Source organism: Pteropus vampyrus, unplaced genomic scaffold (genome assembly GCF_000151845.1).
Source record: "Pteropus vampyrus isolate Shadow unplaced genomic scaffold, Pvam_2.0 Scaffold155, whole genome shotgun sequence".
In the NCBI taxonomy this organism is placed as follows: Eukaryota; Metazoa; Chordata; class Mammalia; order Chiroptera; family Pteropodidae; genus Pteropus; species Pteropus vampyrus.
The window spans coordinates 3,297,798-3,321,032 of NW_011888936.1; the positions used below are offsets into that span (position 1 = coordinate 3,297,798).

Sequence of the window (23,235 nt, forward strand, 5' to 3'; positions counted from 1 at the left end):
GACCTATAGTTATGTTGTCTGGGGGACGGAGAAGATGAGGCATGAGGACATCTTACTGAGGAGCATTCTAAAAAGTAGCAAGAGTAAGCGCAAAGGTGCGGAGGTAGGAACATTTAATTATTTTTTAAAATAGTGAATATATTTCAAAGTAATAAATATATTCAGAGTTGTAGATTAGAAATTCAGTTCCAGCCTTGGAACTGAATTTTGAAAATCATTTACATATAGCTAGTTATTTCTGATATAAATTTCTTTGGGGCTGAAACACTTTTATGACAAGACTGCAACTCAGAGTGGACTTTGACTCAGTCAGCCCTGGTTCCATTCAGCTCTGCTATTTTATTAGTCTGCGACCTAGTGAAATTACGTATTCTCTCTCCAGGAATCATTCCATTCATCTGTAAAATGGGCATAATGATAATACTTATGTGACAGAGTTATTGTGAAGATTAAATTATATACTGCATATCAGAGTATTTAGCATAATGCCAATCATGTGGTAAATTCAGTTATTATTAGATCTGATGATTTTTAATCTCTATCTTGATAATAGTAACTAAATTTTCACTCCAATCTCATGAACATCTACAAAATTGTGAGCCATTATATTTCATATAATATCACTTCCTAAATGTGGAATGCTACAATTAGATCAGGCATCACCTTTCTTGAATGCCCTATTCTAGAAACTCAATCTTTGCCTTGCCTTTTGCTGTATGATCATTTACCAAGATCACCCACCTCTTTCAGTCGAGTTAGTCAGCACTACTGCACTCACACAATTAACAGCCCTCTGTACTGGAAATTCAGGGAGGACTTCTGAGAAAAGAAGCCTTGGTTATGAACTCAAAGGCCTTACAAGGTAGATGGAACTATAAAACACATAAGAAACATACCAAATCTACAAATATGGTCTACAAAGTCCGTGTAAATAAAGCAGTCATCATTTCTTATACTCCACATACTTTTCTACCTGGAAGCCCTAATCATGCCATTCGGAAACCTTCAATGCCTTCTTCTCACTTTATCTCCATCAGTCAAAATCATGCTTATGTTTCAAGACCCACTGTAAATGTCACTTCCCTTTTAATATTATCTAAAAATTTATCCTCTTTTTATTAAAAGATCACTTGACAGTGTCATAAATAACTATAAATGCTATCAATAAGAAACTTTTTTTTTTTTTGAAGAAAAGGTTGTATCCTGTTGTCCTTGTTTCTGTCGTGGTATCTGGGACCGGTCTCTGCATCCAGTGGCTACCCCATAGATATCCGGAGGTTCTAATGATGCTGGGAGGGAAGAACACATTGGATTAAGTAACCAGATCTATAATCACCGACTTTGAGAGTTGCTTTTCTGACCATGAGACTGGGGTAGAGTTTTAAACATAAGAATATCCTCTAACAAACAGACGGATAAAGAAATTGACTGAAATAAGGAATTCTATATTCCGCTATAAAAAATGAAATGTAAGAGCTATTATCTCCTCTAGACTTCTGTTTAATATAATGTTGGACACAAGAGTTAAACAGAAAACACTTTTTTCATTTGAACTAATGAATTAGAAAATCTATATTTTATTTGTAGTAACACTATTTTTCAACACTTCTGAGTCAGTTTCCATATTTATAAAATGGAAATAGTAATATTTCCATCTCACAATGTTATTGAATTAAATGAAATAATATACATAAAGTGCTCAAAAGAATTCCTGGTGCACATAACTATATCAGCTGTAAATGTAAGCTCTTCTTATTTAGTCAATTTAAATAACTATTTAGTCAATACTTTTTAGTTATTTTAGATTGTGACTTGGGTACACATTAATAAATAAGGGAATATAGGAATTGCAAATGATTAGGATTTTAAAAGCAGCCTCTGCACAGTATTCTAGGGGAAAAGAATCCCATGATGGAACAATGTCTACTCAAGCCTGAAAGGACAATTGCCAGTGTTTTCTCTGACTCTGTGGTGCAGGTAGTTTATATCATAATGTCTTATAATATCAAACATTAGTATTAAAAGTCCATTCATTAAAGAAAATGCTTTCATAAAGTATTAAATAGAATTCAATTAATGTAAATCATATTAATAGCAACGTTTGGTGCTTATGTAACATCCATTTCAGGTAACGAATTAAGCATGTTATTAAATCTCTGCAGGCTGGAAACAGCATACCTTTGTCTGTCTCAGTATAATCCCTTCATTAGTTCATAGGCCCAGAATCCTCCCGGGAATATCGAAAAGTTGTCAGGAGGTCTCTGAATTCTGGGGTTGATACACAATGTATTGGGATGGTGAACGTTGTTTTTTTCTAACAGATTTCTCAAATAAATTAGTTATGTACATTTTCTCCAGATGTAGCAAACAAATAACTTGTTGGTGGAGTGTGAAAACATGTATTTTAGGTTGAGTCAGCCTTCTTATCTCTACAGACACAAGCAGGAAGACGAGATTGTCTGAGTTCTGATTTAATAGAATTTTTTTTAACCCTTATTTGAAACTATATTTCTAAAGATCAGTAGTTTAATATGAACATAACTATTGCTTCTACTTTTCTGATCCATGTGTGAAGATGCATATACTAAATTGTTTTGGGGTATTTGTGTAGATTTGGTTACTTTCCTGGAAATTTACGATTATGATTGCTTTACAACATAAAGATTAATGCATATTTACTATAGTTTTTTCCCTCTTTGTTGTCATAAGTGATAATTTCTTTACAAAATGTATTCATCTTATATATTAAAAACATATAGTAACAACTGTGATTAATATGTAGATATTTAATAATTATAGAAACATGAAATAAAACTCAGTTGAGCCATTAATGAATTTTCTTGTTATGGTTACAAACCTTTGTTAAAGTAAAATATGGAAAGAGAGATGGATTAGTTACCGGTTAGAGTCAGATTTTGTCTTCTCAGTTCAATATATAATGCTCTTTTTTCAATTCCCCTAAAATAAGACATCACAACAAAGATACATGTAAAGTTGGTAAATGAGTCATAATGTCCTAAAGACATTTGACTAAAAATCAGTGCCTACCACATGTGTTACATATATCTCAGAGCCAGAAGTATAGAGACGATATGGAGAAATGAGATGACTGATGCAACTATTTGCAAATAATTATGTGCTAGACTGTGTGATACTAACCATTTTAAGGAAGGAAAGACGAATATGGGTTTGAGTAATTCAAAATCTCATTACAAAAGTGTATTTGGGGGGGCAGGGTCTGTGTGTGTAAGAGGGGACATTTCCCCCCTTTCATCTATGGATGTTTCCTTCCTTAGCATCCCTTCCTCTGCTGCAGTTGACTAACTCCTATTTGCCTCATTCCTCATCTTTCCTGAGGTTCCCCCACCATGGTGTTCTCAGAACACTCCTTTGGAATATTTACTGCAGTTTTTAACATGATTTATTATAATTCTTTATATATTTCTCTATTTCCCAAAATAGACTGTGAGCTACTTGAAATGAGGGACATATCTTAGTGGTATTTCCAGCACATATTGTAAGGTCAGGCACATTAACATGTAATGCTGACTAAATTAACAAACGAATAAGCTACAGAGGCAGATTGCATGGTGCTCAAGGCTTGACCTCTGGACCAGATTGCCTTGGTTCCCAACCTGGCTTTACTACTTTTTTAAAAAGACAATTCTTTTAGAGCAGTTTTAGATTCATAGCAAAATTGAGCAGAAAGTACAGAGGTTTCCCTATACTTGCTGCCCTAACACATACTTAGCCTCCCCCATTATCAATATCTCCCATCAGCATGGAATGTTGATTGATGAACCTACATAGGCACATCATAACCACTCAAAGTCCATAGTTTGCATCAGGATTCATTTTTGGTGTTTTACATTCTGTGAGTTTGGACAAATGTGTAATTACATGTATCCACCATTATTGTATCATACAGAGTATTTTCACTGCCCTAAAAACCCACCGTGCTTTGTCCGTTCATCTTTACCCTAACTCAACCCCAATCAATTACTTTTTATGTGTGGGATATTGAGTAAGGCATTTTACTTTCTTGTGTCTCAATTTCCTCCTCAGTAAAATAAAGATTGTAATAATACTTAACGGTTTGTTATGAACATTAAGATTTAGGTCACATAGTGAACTTAGCACAGTGTCTAACAGTTAGTATATACAACTGTGAGTATTTTATTATTTTATGTACTATTCCAAAATAAAATAAACATTTGAAAAGAGGACATTTAAAGTATTGCTAGAAATGTTGTCTATGACAGAGAAGAATTTGATATTGTTTTGAGATGAAGCAAAATGAGTATATATTGAGGCCAAATTCCAAGATGATCTACAGAAACAGATTGATAATCAACCAGAGCCACAGCATATTTGTAGACAAGGTCATGGCATGTGCCATTGAAATAAAAGACTGAATACATTGCTTTTGGTTTAAACAAATTAGAACCAATGGTAATTGCAGAGGTCTACTTATTTGAAATTCAAATAGAAAAATTACAAGAATAAACGTTTTTCTTTCTGACTGTGGAATTCATAGTTTGTATAAAAGACTGGTTTAGATATCCCATGTCTTAGAAATATCTTTTAATATTAACTTTAAATTTTGTAGAACATGTTTTTGAGGTATAAGAAGAACTGCAAGAAAGCCAATAAAGTACTAATTCTTCCCAACATTTTAAGAAAGTCATTTATAGTTGTTTCTAATTATTTTAGGATTTGTCTCTTTAGGGGATTTTAGTCAGTCTTTCCAGACAATTATAAAAAAAGATGTGTTGGGGGTAGACCCATCTACGGTTTGGAAGAAGGTAAATTATAAGATGATTAAAAGGTTAAAAATATTTAGCTTTCTAGACAAACATGAAAATTCTTCTAGTTACTAAATGCAATTTACAAACATTATCCTCTCTGGAAAAGATATCATACATGTGCTATGGAAATGTAAAAATAAATAGTATTAAGACTTTATATTTCCTTAATTAAAACTTTAAATTACATTAAACTGCTTCTTAATCTACAAAATATTTATAAAATATGAGTACGTTTTTATGGCAAACCACCAGATATACTTTATAAGGTGACATTTACCATTGATGTAAGTAAATAATTCTAGTTGCAAGAATATATCAAGACACCTGATTTGATAAAAATTAATCTCAAAAAATAAACTCACTAAGTTATAAAATCTAAACTAAGGTTAATATAGGAATTCTAAGATTAATATAACTAACATATTTCATGGATTTTAAAGAATCTTCTTAATGTGGAGATTCTAACAACTGAGAGAGGGATATAAACTTTAGTGGTTAGATTATCTCAAGTGTGTTACCTGTTGAAAAGGGACTCTCTTTAGTATTTTTGGCTGTCATTAATTGTTAACACTTTAAGCAATCTACAAATGCTTAAAAGTAGCTTAGCCATATTTCAATATATTTTAATTCTTATTTTGGAGTACTTCTCATTTAATATTTAATAGCTCCAACTGAGCTAGAGTCTTCAGATATTTTGTCAATGACCTTTGAATTGAGTTTTTATTAAATTTCCTATTCTATTTCAGGTCTTAATAGTGCGGATTTTGAAGTCAGAGGCAATAATTCTTCTTCATCAGTAGCTAATTTCAACTCTCATTTTTTGTTAGTGATGATTTCAGTTTACGCATGTTAACCTTGTGTTTTGAGTAATTATCAATTCATATCAACTTTATAGAATATATGAATTGCTGCTTTCCTGATCCCTTGAGAATAATTCTCATGTGACAGTATTATGTGACCTATGTATGGCATAGAACAAACGTAGGTTAGGTAATGTTGAGAAATGAGAAATTTCCATAATTTGAATATAATCATACTGTTAGGAAGAACATATTCCTTAAGAGCACAAGTCTCTAAACAAACTTCTTGGATAAAGCCAGAAAATAAATATAAAATCAAATAGTAAATGCCTATTTTACCCCATTCTTAGAGATTTATAATACTCATTAGCATAGTGAAAGCTCTGAGAAATTGTTCCACAAAACAAGGAAATTTGTAAAGTTTTTCCACAAAACATCTATCTATATATTTAATAGTTTTAACTAGACATTCCCTAAATTAATATGAGCACAGAACTGTTTTCTAAAAATTGATTTTTAATTCTTTTTGACAAGAACTTGTATTTTGTGTATTTGTATAAGTATTTGTTGAGTCAATGTACCAAATTGCCTGCTGTCTTAGTTTTGCTTAGGCTACCATAACAAAATACCATAGACTGGGTGGCTTAAACAACAGGAATTTATTTTCCCATACTTCAGGAGGCTGGAAGTCTCAGTGTCAGCATGGTCAGTTTCTGGTAATGGCTCTCTTCATGAGTTGTAGACAGCCGCCTTCTTATTGTATCCTCACGTGGCTGAGAGAGAGCAAGCAGGCTCTCTGGCGTCTCTAATTATAAGGGCACTAATCCCAGATGAGGGCTTAAATAATATGTCTTCATCTAAATGTAATTACCTCCCAAAGGACCCATCTCCAAATACCATCACATTGGAGTTAAGTCTTCCAATGAAAATTTGGGGGCAACACAATGCAGTTCATAACACCTACCATGTAAACAATTGAGGGAATGTTGTATGGCTTTTGTGCTTGTGAGCTAGTCATCTAAGGGTGCTTCCAAGTTTCGGTTGGTGATATTTTAAATGCCTGCCCCGTGAAACATGGTATTTTATCTCTAGTGAATTGGTTCATAATCTGTTTGTATTGAGAAGTAAACACGGCTGAAACACACACCTACACAGTAAACACAAAAAGTCTGAACAAATGTAGGATCTGAGATTGAAAAAGTGGTCACATTTGTCATCATTACAAAAAAGTTATGTATCCTTTAAAGTTTTACCAGCTATAGAAAAAAACTCCATCTGAAAAGGAAAATGAGGCTAATCATAAACTTCCTAGATTATTTATATGGATGCTTTTCAGAAAATTAAAAAAAAAATCAACTAACAGATTAACAAGCTCTTTCTAAGGGAAAACTACTCATATATTAACTGAGGATTATAGATCAACTGCTTCTTTTGGTGAAATATGTACATAGGTTAATCTTAGGAGGTCCTTTGCATTCTTTTTTGTTGATGGATCTATGCCATGAGGTTGATTTAATATGGAAGATAATGATTATTTGTAGTTTTCATATTTTACATTAATTTTATAGTTCTCATAAGGATAATATTTTTACATATAAATCATTGGCTTTTTATAAGATATTTTAGAACTGAAATGGAAAAAAAAGAAAGATTAAGAGGATAAATTATATCTGATTTCTGCTATGGATAGAGATAAACCTCATGCACTGATTAAGTTTAGCCAGGCTTATGGTTTGTCCAGAATGAATTATCTGAAAAAATATGACCAGTCATTGAAGTGTTAAACAAATTAATTTTGAAAGTCTGTTTTTATATTTTATATGTAATATATGCTTATGTCAGAGAAACTAAAATCTTCAGATGTAGAAAAAATGTGATTCTCTGTCCAGTGTTAATCCCTCCTAATATTTTAGTATGTTTCATATCACTCTTTTTTCAACATATATTTATTTCATGCATTACTTATTTTCTCTATCTTTCTAGTGCTCTTTTATGTCCATATTGGCAGGCTTATATTTTGCTTTTTCACTTTATTTAGAACATAAGCATTTTCTCATAAACTCTTCATAAACATCACACTTCAAGACTTCATAATGTTCAAGTGTGTATGTAAATCATTAAGCAAATTGTACCTTTCCAATTAGAAATTAAAATATATATGTGGTTTATGTACTTGACTATTTATAGTCAAAGTTTTCATATATCTTGTTATGACTTTGTATAAGCAGTTTACTAGAAAAATTATGCAGAATATAAATACACAACTAGAGTTTTCCTTGGGTAAATAGATTTGAGAGGGCAAATTAACTCTTGTAGATTAATGGAGCAAGCTTTCATCCCTGAATGCTTGTTTGTGTCCCAAGACTAAAATCAATGCTCACTTGCCACCATGTATTTTTCTTCTGCACTATTATCCCACAGGCTATTTAATTTTATCTTCTTTCGCAAAGAAGGGAGTGTATCTTTATTCTTGCAACCCTAATGTCGAACCCATTTCTTGCTGTACAGTTGTAGCTCCTTTCTCTTAGGTAAATGGATGGATGGTTTGAATGATTGCATGAAACCCTTCTTTAAGCAGGTAGAATTTAGAAACAAAATTTCTGCTAGGTGGCTGCTTTTACATTTTCCAATTTATAACTATCACATTCTCTTTCTGGATTTTACATGTTTTTCTACTCCAACTCTCAGGAAGAGAATTGAACTTAATTTCTTGAAAACTGCTGAAAAAAATTAGCAGGTCACATTTGTGTAGAAGGTTGGGGATTGAAAAAAATCTGTAAAATACCATCCCTCTAAGATTTCTAATGCCTTTAACACTTTTGATGCAGTTAGCTTCATATTAAGTCATATCACTTTTTCTTTCCTTTGTTAATTTAGATTTGACTTCACCCTCAATAAGGACAATAAATGGACTAGGTAGAGTTGGTAAACACTATAAGGTTGTGGGAGTGAGACAGAAATTAGCATGACACAAATTTAATGATGTAAACCTTGGAGAGAAGTCTATCCAGTGACCTTTCTCCAAAAGAAAGCTTTTATATTCAAAACTGCAGGGAAGGGTGTGCCTGGGTGGATTCTCAAGGAAGAGAGATGTGAGATGATATGTGTGGATTTGGACATCTCTAAGCCATTGCTCTCCTCTTTTAATGCAGATGGTTGAAAATACTTAGGGCTGCACTATAGCCCATGTGTGAAGCTGGCAAAGTACTAAATTTAATTTCATTCAAGCTGTTAAGGGTAATAATTTATTTAAGTGAGGTCTTCTGCTTTGATTAGAGCTAGGAGAATAGCTGTCCTGATCTTCTAGTATAGAGCTAGGTTATTGTTGCAGATAAGGAGGCTTGAAGGTGGCTACTTTTGAGGCAATTGACCATTTGATTGATCATTTCAAGAGGAAATGTTTTTGCTAATTGTTTCACTTTCACTTTTCAGTTAAGGTTTTGTTTTCTTTCCAATAATAACTTATTTCTAACAAAGCAAAAAAGTTCACTTAAAAAATCTTCATTTAATCAGATATATAGAGAGGTTATGTAGCTTTATTAAGGCCACACCTTCTCGTACATTGGTAGAGCCAGTATTTAAAGTTAGATCTGTCAGGAAAATATAACCTGTGCTTCTGGCCACCAAACTACACGTGTTTTCTTGGAAGTTCCCCAAAGCTGTGTTGAAAGCACTTTAAATCTTTAAAAAATATATTTAACAATTAGGTTATCATCCCTAGTCAAATCCTCTTATAGCAGTCTTCAACCTTTTTGGCACCAGAGACCAGTGCTCCTGTGAGAATCTAATGCCTGATGATCTGAGGTGGAGCTGAGGAGGTGATGCTAGTGCTGGGGAGAGGCTGCAAATACAGACCAAGCTTCACTTACTCACCAGCTGTTCACCTCCTGCTGTGCGGCCCCTTTCCTAACAGGCCACAATGGTATGGGTCTTTGGCTTGGGGGTTAGGGAATCCCTGCTCTAGCAGTTAGTGACCAAGACTGCTTTAAGGGTAAAATACCAAGGGACCTAAACTAATGATGTAGTCTTGAAGGGATAGAGGAAAGTTTTGTTAATAAATAAGCATTCTAACTTCCCCTCAGTCAAGAAGTTGGGTGTAACTCCAAGGAGAGGTTTTCAGTCCTCTTATTCTTAGGTCAAGGGCAAATGTCTTGACTTCCTTTCAGATCTCTCTTTCCAGGACCCTCCATTCTTTGCATAGATATCTTACAACTGTGCTCTCCCCTAGTTGTAAAGTAATCCTCAGTAGGGTGTTAGTTGATGGCCGTAGGGTGTTACCACCACCAAGGGTATTTGCATTTTAATGACAGCCTTTAAAAGATCTTAAAGCTTTAAAACTGAAAGCAGTAAATCTCTATGGGTGGAATTGAAGACAATGTCATAGATTGGGCAGGAGGTGAAAGGAGCCCACTGGGTCTATTCTAATCACAGCATGAAATAAAGTGTTCCTACTTAGTAGCCGGACTTCTGCTTCCAGAATGAGGGCTGTGAGGACAGCTCCTGTGGCCTGAATAATAAAGTACTTCTAAGCAGTTCCATTTTCTTTAAAAGCAAAACAAATTAAATGGCTATAACTTTCACATCTTAACTTCCTTTTCCTTTCCCACTGTTTTCATGGCATCTTGCTTGAAATCGCCCAATACCTCTATTTTTTTTTTCTTTCTTTCTGGGCTTCTAATGTATATTTGGCTTTATTCTTGGACTCAGAATTCCAAACGTATTTTGTACCCTACTTTTCATTTCCTGGAAACGTTGAGGCCACTAGAATAGATGAGGTAGGATACCTGAGGAATTTGGGCAAAAGGGCTGCATAAATTGGGTTAAAATTTATTTAAATACTTATGGTGAAATAAAAATTAAAAAAAGAAAAAAAGAAAAGAAATGCAAATGGTTAGCCAGGTCCTGAGCTAAGTTTTAAGGACCCAAATATATATTTTATATGCTTTCTGCCATACAGTCTTGGAAGTGAAACGAATAAGCAGATTACTTCAATCAGTGCCGAGAGCTGTAGTACAGTTAGTTGCTCACCACAGGCTATCATAGAAAGCATACTAACTAGATGTGGTTAGAAAGAAGGATGATTAAGGTTTAGCCAACTTTAGCCAGGTCAAATGAGGATGAGGGTAGGTTGGTGTTGAAAAAGGCTTTCGTGGCAAAGGAACTAGCATCCATACAGGTAGTATAACAGAAAACTGAAACAATTTATGAAGCTGCTAAGAAACGCAGTAGGGCCAAATACAAGCAATGAATGTAGGAATAAAAGAGTGATATTAAATAAAAGGAAAAGTAGCCAGAGGTCAAGTTTTGGAAGGTCTTTGTGCCATGAGGAAGATTGAGAATCCTATAGGAAACTATTGATATCTTTAAGCAAATGGAAAACATGATTGAATTAGTGTTTTCGAAAAATAATTCTGAGATCAGTGTGGGGAGTTGTCTTGACTTGAAGCTTTACAGTGGGATAAAGTTGGAGGTAGATCTTGGAAAGAGTTGAAAGGCTGTAATAATAGATCAAAAAAGAAATGAAGGATTAACCTGGAAGATAGGAGTGGAAATAGAGAAGAGAAGTAGAGAATAGAAGAACAGATCAGAGAGATATCTTTATTGGGATGATATTTGAGTATACAAAGAAAGGAAAAGACACAGCTGACTGCAAGATTTTTAACTTAGTCAGTTAGGTACCATTTTGCTGAACCAGGGAAAGAAATATAGGTTTTAATGGGGAAGATGCTGAGTTCAGATTTGGACAAGCTGAGTTTTAGATTATTATAGAACATTCAAGGGGAGATTTCCAGTAGACAGGCATTAATCTGTCTGAATCCCAGCAGGAAGATATAGGCTGCAGATATTTAGCCATTATTCCTTAGCATCTTGGTATTGTAAACAGAAAGATCACTCAGGGAGAATGGAGACTGTCAGAGGGCAGTTGATTGGCCCTAGGCAAGTTAAAGGGGTTGGACAACTAGCTGAGGATGGAGAATAATAGCGAAGAATAAGAATAAATTGCCAGAGAGATACTTCAGAACAATAAGCAAGAGAGTGACTGTATGGATTAGCAAAACAAACACAGTATCTCCCGGCTCCTGGTTCAAAATCCTCCAGGATTTGGCCCAGGCAGTGGTGCTAACAGTGTCAATCTCTGTTCCTCATCTTATTTGATGCATTTCAGTGCATTGGAAACATTTCTGTATATCCATACATTTTCATATTTCCATTTCTTTCTCACATTCTCACTGGAGTGTACTTTTCTTCTATTCTTTCTCTCTCCATGTCTAACTCAGCCTTCAAATTCTCTTGCTTTCACTGCCATGAATTCTTCTCTCTCATGCCTCAACATGGAAGTATCACATCATCCAGCCTAACTTCCAATTAGTATTCAGATTGCAACTTTCTTATGACACTTAGCACATTCCAGCTTGCACTGTAGTTATTTATGCACCAGATTTGTCCCCCTTGGCAACAGTATAAGCTTCTGAAGACTAAAGAACCCATTCTCCCAAATTAGCCTCCACGGTGCACTGCTTTGAAAATAGCAAGTACTTAATAATTGTTTGTTAGATGACCACATTTATTACTTACATTAAATAATACAGGTGGGATCTTTGAATATTCTGGTGAAGCAAAGGCTCTCAGCTGAGGCTAACATGGAAATGATAGCTAATGAAGGATGGCTCTGGAGGTTATGATATATCTAGACCCATGGTGGCCAGATTAGTGACAGAACAAACATTTCCTGAAAGCACATTCATGATACAGAGGCAGAAAGTGGAAACATAATGCTAAGTATATTTGTTTCAAAAATTGTTAATATTATATTGATATTATTCTCATACAAAGAGTGGATACTTGTCTCCACTTCACCTTCTGCTCTTATAATTTTAAAAATGAATCTTGTACAATAGGCATGCAAAGGACAAGTACTACTAAAACACAAACATAAGATATTTGTATTTATCCTAAAGACAGAAGTAAGATGCTATACTGACAATTTCTCAGTGATGTCCTACAAATAATTCTAAGCCTTTCCATTTTATTTTAGTGTATTAAAAGTAAGGCAACCTAGTGGGCCTGTTCATTTAAATAGAATAAGGGTTAAATGATAACTTGACTTATCTTTTAAATGACAAAAAATAAAGAAATTGCAAGACCTTTTCACACATTAGATATGTATTGTCATTTATCATCTAGATATCAGGCTAGCAGTGCGAAGTAATAAAACATATCATCGAAAAATGTGCTATAGGTCTGAATCACTCTTTCATTCCACCTCCCAGCTAACTGTAGTATTAAATCAAACAAGCAGAACATTTCCTTAGGCAGCCATTGCCTTTTAATTTCCTGAAGAACCTTAAAATATCATTCATTACAAGTACTACACATATTTGGTTTTTAAAAGTCTCATAAATCAATAGCAAGCTGACTGTAATAATTATTACAAGTTAGTGCATAATTTTCATGCTGAAGGCTGCATGCAGAACTTTAGCATATGCAAACGAGGCAATTCAAACTGTGTATAGATATTAATATGAAGAAGCAGGTAACGAGGTGCAGGCTATGAATTATGCATCAAGAGTGGCTGATCTTCAATGAGGAAAATGAATTCAGCATGTAATCTAATTAGTGATGGAAGTCTATTACATCTAACTGCAAAAGCAACCGTCCTTGAAACAAATTTATTTACAGTCCATGTTACCACTTGAAACAACTTTGAAATGATGTGTAAGACAACAGCTTAATTGTAAAAATTTTTTGTTTGTTTGTTTCAGTTCCAGACCTGGAAGGCCTCCTAAGAGGACTCAAAGTGTCACCTCCCCAGAGAACTCTCATATCATGCCACATTCTGTCCCTGGCCTCATGTCTCCTGGGATAATCCCACCAACAGGTAAGAGCGGACTTAGTTATACTGAAAATACTGAAAGTCAGCCAATGGCATAGTGTGTATATACGCATATATAGGTGTGTACATATATATGTGTATATATATATATATGTGTGTGTGTGTATATATATATATACACACACACATATATATATGTTTATGTAAATATTTATACTCATTGATTGTTTTGTGTATACTAAATGTTACTGATGAGAATTTACTTCAAAACTGCATTTCTTTATTTAAAATGAAATGAAAGAAGCTTAATTTATTAAAGTGTTGTTATTCTAATTAGTCCTCTCACTAATATCAGGCAACAAATTATTTTCCCCAATTTCCTGTTAAGAAATTGACCCTCAGAGAGAATCAATGACTTTCCCAAGGTCAGTCAGCTGGTAACTGTCAGTGGTGATTCAAACCCTGTCTCTGGGTTCTAAACTTCTTTCTCATTCTATTAGTATTCTGAAATAAATTGAAATGCATCCAAACAAAAGACAGTAACTATGTCAAATAGAAAGATCTTCTATTTTCTCAAACTATAATGTGAATACATTTTCATTAGGAACATTTGATGGGTGTTTATTACCCAAAATTTTGAAAATGTACACGTAAAAGAATAGTTTTGATCTCATAAGTTCCATACCATAAACACTTTAAATATTACACTGCATGTAGAAATAACTATTTAATTTCCACAGCCTGGATCTGTTCATTAATTTTTTTAATTTACTTACACATATTTGCCTACTTTCCATGTTTCATCCAGAGTTATAAGCAAATTAAAATCATAATAATGAGAATGGTATTATTATTACATAATATATAATATTTGTGATAATTCTTGACATAATAGATGTTTGAGGAAATACATGTATAAACATTAGTACATTCTTGCCATATAAAACAACAGATACAGGAAAGATACTCTGGCAAGAGGAGGAGAAAATTTACATTTTTTCTCTGAATTCATTTTTCCTCTTTTGTAATATTGGTCTTTTTCTGTGCTATAATACCATTATGATTATCTGATTTCACATTCCATATTTGGTTGGAAATGCCTTGAAAGCAATGATTCTTTAAATTCACCTTTATTTTTGTGGTAACATCTGAATAATTTCTTCCACTTTTGTGGACCTTTACCAAACATCTGTTGAGTTAAATTCGAAGCTTCTTATTACTTTTATATACTTAATTTTTTGGTGTAAGGTACCACATTATATACTTAACAGTAACTTATTAAAAGTCCCATGGAGGATTAGATTTTTATGTTAATTTTGTAGATAAAAAATTAGACATAGAAAAATGAAATTAATAGCTAAAAATGACCCAATTACAGAGCAAGTATCATTTCTATTTATTTAGTTAGTCATGTTTCTTAAGTAACTGAATCCTACTGCCTGAAATTCTATTTCCAAATTTGAGATTTAGAGAAGAAATACGTAATGCTTTGTTAAGCCTTAACTGTTTTTATTTAGCTAAATAAAATTTCATAATTTGAAAATTTGTTTTGATTTGTAGTTACATAGGCCAGATGGAATGAAAATCTTAACTTTTCATGTTTAATGGGTGAAAGACTCAGGTGTACTAAAAGAAAGAACTAAGGATCTTTGATTTAATTAATTTTTAAATAAAGTATGTTTTTAGAGATTTAAAAAATAATAATTTTTAATAATCATTAAAACATCAGATTATTTTACATTTGATGTTTGTGTTGAATATTACATATTAATAAATGCAGTTATGAGTAAGAAATATTCTAGATTATATTCATGCTAAAATAGGGAAAATCTAGTTCTAAATTGGCAACATTTAGTCTTTTATGGTGAAGAAAATAGTTCATTACTGAAGCAACGACAAAAAAAGATGATGTCATCAGAATCTGCATATAGCAACACCTCACCATCAAGTAATTTTGTGGCAAGTGGGTTTGTAAATAATCGATGATTGTATGCTGAAATTCAAAATCAAAATATTGTTATTTTTGATAGTTCTGTTTCTGAAACGTATTATACACTCCCCTGGCTTGGTGAATAGAGACACCTAAGATAATTTAAACTTGACTCATCCTTACAGATATTCAGTTTTGAAGTGGGATCATTTCATTTATTTCAAGTGTTATGCCGTTCTTTTCAGACATGTTTGTTTGTTTGTTTGTTTGTTTGTTTATTTTACTTTCGTTCATTCTAGTATGTTGTGAACACAGAAACCAGAATTTCTTTCAAGCTTATTAAACATTATATTGAAAAAAGACTTTAAACAATCGTGTTCTAGAGAAGGATGAAAAAATAGAGGTTCATCGGGAGAGTAAACTGGATTGAAAAGTGGGTCTTGGACAGTTAAGTGCTCCATAGAGCCCAGTGAATGGCTATAAGACAGGGGGTGTGAGCTCATTATCACTCGTTTCACTTGCTTTCAACTTTTTAGAGATTGGTCCAAAGATATGAAACTGCCAAAGTTTGACTCTTGCATATGAATGGTGTTATTTTAATATATACAATATGATTGGGTTTTTTTTTAATAATTTTTTTTTTTTTTTTTAGTTGGAGAAGTTTAGGTTTCAGGGAATATAGAATAATAATAGTTCTACCTCCTCCACTCCTCCTCACTCCCTGGATTATTTACTGTCTTAACTGGAAATATAATATTCTTAAAGAAATCTTAAAGTTCTCAGAAGTAACACTTTTCTCCCAAGGAGAACTTAGTGTGTTGGGGAAATATGATTCTATATGAATATATAGACGTTTATATCCCAGGATTTTATTCATATTTGCTAAATTCTTTTCTTATATTTGTTACTTCTAATAAAATAAAATGTCATTTTTTTTCTTCCTAAAGTGGGGAAAATGCAGAGTGTTATTTAGTTTTTTAAAACATGATAAAAAAGTTGAATGTCAATAATGTTGACACTAAGCAAACTAGTTTGGTGACAGACATTTCTACTATGTTTTTGACCTGTGAGTTTGGAATTTAAAAAATTTGTTTCTGAGACTGTATAGTTATATCAGTATCTTTAAAAGACTTGGAAATCATGTTTCTAAAACTAGCAAAACAAATAAACAAACATGTAAGCCTCAAGACAACAAAGAAAATAACCCCTGCCCCCAAATCTCAAAGCTTCTGTAACTTTAAATGATAGCATACCTATGAATGTTGACCTTACTTTTGTACCATTTGAAAAGCATAAAAATGCAAATTTTCCTTCAAAGTTGTGAAAAAGAAAATTTATTAATTTTGACAAATTTATAAAAATCAATCAATTTGTTCCTAATCATTCTCTCATTTTTTCTTTTCCAAAATTGAACATGAGAGTTAATAGTAATTTTTCCTGGTGACATCTGTTTTCTCAGGAAAAAAAATCCAACCATTTTAATATTTTTTAAGTCTTTTCCTAGCTCTAACATTATATATTTAGGTATGTGTAATTTATGAATATATCTATATATGTACTTATTTATTTTTTAACGCTTGCACTTCATGGAATGATTTTGGTTAAACTTTTCATATGCTTCTTCAACACCAGGGCTTTGTCCACATTAGAACCACTTTTTGAGTCATTTAACACAGTTTTCCAAAACACATTATCTTCATCTGCATTTAAGTTATTTGAGCTATGTCCCATTTTGAGCTTTTATATGTAATTTTTTAAAAAACAGCTTTAGCCTTTGCTTACAGAGTTTTTATTTGTTGTTGTTGTTGTTGTTTGAGTGGACTCGTGTGTAACTTTTGGAGGGGGCGTGGGCAGATGTTGATAATTTCCAAAATTTATGGTTGTCACCGGATGCCATAGCAACCAGAAATGGAAGTTAATGAAAGAAAAAAGGCCTTTGTAGATCCTCACAACGCAATACCTCCTACAGTGCTCCTTATATTCATTTGGGCTGTGCACATATCATAAATCATTTTTGATAATAAGTACCAGGTTGGAATAAATTCATCTTAGCAACAGAGTTTCAATAGCATTCATACTTTTTATAGTATCATGTGTATTTTACACTGAAGGAAAGGGTTATTTAGGAGTTCTAAATACTCCCCTCTTGTGCAAGGAATCCAACTTGGCTAGCATATTTGGCCAATTTCCTGATTTTATCCTTAGGGCAGAATGAAAACCAGTTTTGAAATACAATTTTTGTATAAGTATTAGGAAGTAACTCAATGAGTCCCAAATATTTGCATTTGACATTAAAAGAAAAGTTATCTAATACCTATTTTTTTTTCAAATACACTCAAATTAAATGAATAATTTATGGTTTTGCTTCTTGGACATGTCTAGTCTCTCACTGTGAGCTTCTAGGCACATAATCAATATGCATTCAGGATAAAGAAAACAACTGCATGCATATATGTGCTATGCTTAAAATGTAAGAATTTATAAATATAATTTTATCATTTTGGAAAAAATACTAAACCAGGGCAATATTAATCCTGAGTTAATCCCATTGAAACAATCTTTCTTTAAAAAAAGATTATAGGAAAGTATTTCCAAGTGGATTTATAATTCAAAAACATATTTTCAAAATTTATGTTCTGTGTTTTTCTTGCTAAATGTTACTAAGCAGCAACAACGACCCTATCTCTTTTTGTATTATCAACATTTGTAGCATTTTAAATGCATTAAACATTTCAACTTGTAAAAGGAAAATGCATAGTGTGCAAATGTGCCTCATATTTTGAGAAATACTTTTCGTAACAAAGCATTGTATTCCCTGGGGAGACTCACGAGTAAGAATAACAGAAAAAAACACAAGTAAAACATCCACGAATGAATTGACTGTCTTCACTAATAAACATAATTTCCTAACTGCCTTTCTCAAAGAGCAAATATGATATAAACTATTTAAATCAGGGGTCCCCAACTCCCTGGCCGTGGACCAGTACTGGTCCATGGCCTGTTAGAAACCAGGCTGCACAGCAGAAGGTGAGCAACACATGGCTAGTGAAACTTCATCTGTATTTGCAGCCATTCCCCAGTACTAGCATCAGTGCCTCACCTCCACCTCAGATCATCAGGCATTAGATTCTTATAGGTGCACTGGTCCTTGGTGCCAAAATAGTTGGGGACCTCTGATTTAAATCATTGATGTTTATATAGTATATGTATGTATGTGTTTTCATACATTTATATGCAGGGAATATTTATGAAGTTTAATCACAGAACATGTTGATGGTAGTGCATTTAAGCTATCAGTATTTAATGCAGATAGCCTCTATATTTTTCTTGAAGTGAAAAATAAAGCAATATATCTTCATTACTCCTTTTGGAAGGAGAAAAGAATACTAGACTTCATGTAATTTATTTAGTTTTAAAACTTGTGTTGAGTATGATGTTAGTGTCCTGTGGCTGCTATAACAAATAACCACACATTTAGTGACTTAAACATTCATTCTCTCACCATTCTGGAGAAGTCCAAAGCCAGTATCATTGAGCCAAATCAAGATGTCAGCAGGGCCACACTCCCTCCCGAGGCTCTTTGTTAGCTTCCTTTCCTTGCCTTTTGGAGCTTCCAGTGACTGCCAGCTTTCCTCAGTTTGTATTGCTCTAATTGCTGCCGTCGTGTGTGTGTGTGTGTGTGTGTGAGTGTGTGTGTGTGTGAGTGTGTGTGTGTGTGTGTGAGTGTGTGTGTGTGTGTGTGTGTGAGAGAGAGAGAGAGAGAGAGAGAGAAATTTCCCTCTGCCTCTCTGTAAAGACACTTGTGATTATATTTCGAGTTTGTCAGATAATCCAGGATAATCCCTTCTGGAGATCCTTAACATAATCATATCTGCAAAGAATCTTTTCTCATAGAAAGTAGCATTCACAGGTTCTTTGAATTAAGATGTGGGCATAATTCTGAGGGTCATTCTCAGCCTATGACACCCAGCAAGTCACTGGGCAAAGGGTTGTGAGGATCCAAGCATGGTATGGTAGACATACATACACACAGTATTTGGAGATTTTGGTCATTTTTGTTCATCTTAATATCCTAGTATGTAGAATATTACTTGCTAAGGGGCAGATATTCAAGATAAATATTTGTTCAATAAACATGGCTAATATCTATGTAATAGAGGATTTCTGAGAGGAATTATTAAACTTCAGAGTAACAAATTTAAACACCGGTGGTATAATGAAGTTCATAAAATCTTATTAGCATGGTTGGGCTCCACATTAAAGATTCAGCATCTCAGGTCTAAAGGGGAGGTGAACTAAGTAAATGGAGGACACTATTCTTTTGTTCATTTATGGGTTCTGATGGCTACATTTAAGCATTATAATCAACAATTGATGAAATTTATATCCTTAAATTGATGTTCTAGAGAAGCAATATTTACAGGAATAAAATGGCAACATAGAACATATTAGTCTTTAAAATTCCTGTGTATTACTATATTATGCACTGTATTATGCAGTTCTCAAGGATTGAATTCTTCATTGTGCCCACAGTATCTTGATGTAGAACTAATTTAGTGCATATATGAATAAAGTGCAGCTAATAATTTAACTGAATGTATATACATCTTTGGTATGAGGAACTAAGTAATAAATATATTTATTTTATTAAATATATAGTATACATTATAATTAAGCATTCCAGTCAAGATGCAATATGACCTTGGATCTGTTACTAGCATAGAGGTTCATAACAATCTTTTTTTCTAAGTTCTTAAAGCAAAGATCTGCTATTTTTAGATTTAGTTAAATAACCACATATTACTAGACTTCTGGTCAGGCCTCTCATCTACTTAATTTAGAAGAAAATTACAGTCATTTCTTCCCCAATTTCGTTTCTGTCTTCTAAGTTTCTACCGAGTTCTGCAGCCTCGTATGTCTCTGCTGGGCCATACTAAGAATTTAATATACTTACATTTCTCTCTCAGTAGATTTTCAGTAAGGGAGTTGCTAATATCCTTTATTGACTAATTGCTAGGTAGGTATTTTTTGCTTCTTTTTTGACAAAGGAGAAATTTATTCTATTAAGAAAAACAAATTGAATTTTAAGTCAGCTTTTGATTATGATGGTGTATGGCATGTGAATTGCTGGAGTTTTGTGGATTATCCATTTATTTGTGAGATTCTTAGACAATTTTCTAATCTTTTGGTCATACGGGACCTCATATGTTATCTTTTATTGCTCGCTGCAATTTATTGACCAGTAGGAGGTACTATTTTCGTCATGCTTTCCCCTTAACCAAGAGAAGTGAGGAAAACAAATACAATGATTTTTCATTCAAGAAAAACAACCAACTCTACTATAGATATTCCTGAAGATGTTATAGAACAGAAGTCATGCAAAACAAGATAAACAGAATTGTTTTAGCCTTCTTCTCTGACTCTGATAGGCTTTTCTTTTTGAGGTCAACTTCAAAAGTTGGTGAAATTCATGAAAGGCCAACTCTTCCTCTTAGCGATGTGCTTCAGGTTTGTTATTAAGAATTTACTCAGATCATGCTGAAATTTCTTTACATTTTCTCCATGCATTTTGGGGATAAATTTTACAATTTCACTCCTATTTGTAGAGAAATAAAATTGCTAATTAAAAGTATTTGCAGGACAGACGTTTCAAGAGAACTTGGCAAATGTCAGAAAGATAATAGAATTAATAAAATTTTGCATTTAGTGTCCTAAAACATTTATTGACCTAGTCATGAATGATCTTAAGATTTGATTTGAAAACATTCTACATGAAAAACAACAAAAGATTTTATTTGGTTCTATAATCATATGAACCAACATTGTAATAGAACTTCTGAAGGTACTGATATAACCCTAAGCTTAATGGATAGGAATATAAAGTCCAGATAAAGGGAAACAGCAATAATATTTTACTCTGCACTTCAAATGACATCTGGGATGTTATTTTCAGTCAAGACACCATAATTTTTAGTAGGACGTTGACAAACTGGTGAGCATTAAGAGAATAGCCTAGATGATAGGGATTTAGAAATGATGGTGATGTTTAGTCTTAGGGAAATGCGTGATAGTGGATGGTAGAGTAGATTCATACTCTGTTCTTTTTTGCAGACAGAAATCTAACTGATGGTCAGTAATTACAGAGAGGTCTGTATTGGCTTCCATAAGAAAGAGCCTCGTTACATGGAGAACTGTCTAAGAGTGGAATGTATCAGTCATAAAACTTTTCTGACAAAAGGGTTCAATAAAAAAGTGAGATGAAATTTTTTTAGCCATAGTTTTTACATTTAATTAATTTTTATGGGCCATATTGTTCATAGTAAAAAGAGGAATAGTTTTTTTTAAAAAGTTCTTTCCCTCCTTGACCATCAACCATCTATTTTCTCACTTTTAGGGAAATTCGAAGGTAATTTTCCACTGGAGGTAGATTGAATAGGACCATCTTGTCCCCTTCTAGTTATTAAAGCTTATAGATTCTATTTTATTTTACTTTGAATTATTCTTCCAATCTTGGCATGGTGCTTTTTTAGTTAAATGGTGTCTATCTTTCAAGGTTTTATATTCTTATATTCTTTCATTGTTTTTAAGATACTTTTAAAAATTACTTTTGAGATGAATGCTTCACATTTTATGTTACATTTTTTGTTACACTGGTTCTCATGGATGGAATAGGTAACTCATATGTAAACTATCACTGTGGCAAGCTGACAAATACATTTTTTCCCAATTTAAATTAAATTTTAAATGCTTTTTCTTCTTTGTTCTCTCTGCCCTTCTTTACAACTACCCCATGAAGGGATCCACAGCTGCAAAATTAATAATAAATAGGAAATGGCAGTAATTGAATATGATATAAAGTAATGCTTATAGTTGTGATAGGATTTGGAGCTATGGGTAGAAACAATAATATTATTTTAACCGGTAAAGATCATCAGAAATGACAGTAGAAAGACATGAACTCTTAAAGAGATTTAAATGAAGAGTAAAGTCTCTGAGAGGAGTCAATTCTTGAAAACCATAAGAATCTTCCAGCCATACCACTTTTTAAAAGTGTAATAACTAAGACAGTCAAATGTTTTGATCTTCTATTTTATTCATCTGTAAAAAAGAATCTTTTTATTATATCAAAATTATTTTCTTGTTGAATTGCCCTGAATGTCAAATGACACAATTTATACCAGAATTCTGCAAATGATGAAGCAAGAGAAAGATAACATATTATTATTGTAATTGTAATTAAATAGGCTCATCCAAACTTATTGGTTATTATTGCTGACTTTCCATGCTCTTATCAACTCCATTGGATCTATCTATAAAATTGGTAACTTTTAAAATGTATAGCTTGTGTTAGGAAGTCTTAGTTTGGCAAGACTTTCAAATTCATGTGAATATGCTCCATAGATATTCCTAACAGAGGTAGTTAACACTAAAATTTGGTTATTACATGTTTACTTTTCAGGACTTCTTACCAGTAAATTCCTTTTATAAATTTTTGTGAGCAAACTAAACTTTACAGATATGAAATGCCATAACACTATTATGTGTTCAGATTCATATATCGCTTTCAGAAATATGCACACTACAAATGGTAGTAGACCTTAAAAATGGAGATTGCTTTTAATTTATTATAGTTGTATGCTGTGTTATTTAATTGTTTGAAATGAATTGAAATATACTGTGAAGTCAACAATGAAGCTGGTTTTCAAAGTGATAAAACTGTAACCTAATTCAATAAATTGAATCAAATTATGCAAACACTTTTGCACTTCATTAAGGAAGTAGTCAGTATAATTACTGTGAGAGCTTTTTATTGTGTTCACTTGTTGATATGTGGCTAAAGATACAGCAGTAGACCAGATTCTT

The 23,235-nt window shown here is 33.0% G+C and overlaps 1 protein-coding gene across 1 annotated transcript in view; it reads left to right on the plus strand.

The window, feature by feature from the left end:
- DACH1 (dachshund family transcription factor 1) overlaps window positions 1-23,235 on the plus strand; it is a 392,519-nt gene that overhangs the window by 154,605 nt on the left and 214,679 nt on the right. Inside the window, exon 2 of the mRNA XM_011369789.1 lies at window positions 13,372-13,487. Coding sequence (XP_011368091.1) covers window positions 13,372-13,487 — 116 coding nt within the window. The remainder of the gene's footprint in view (window positions 1-13,371; window positions 13,488-23,235) is intronic.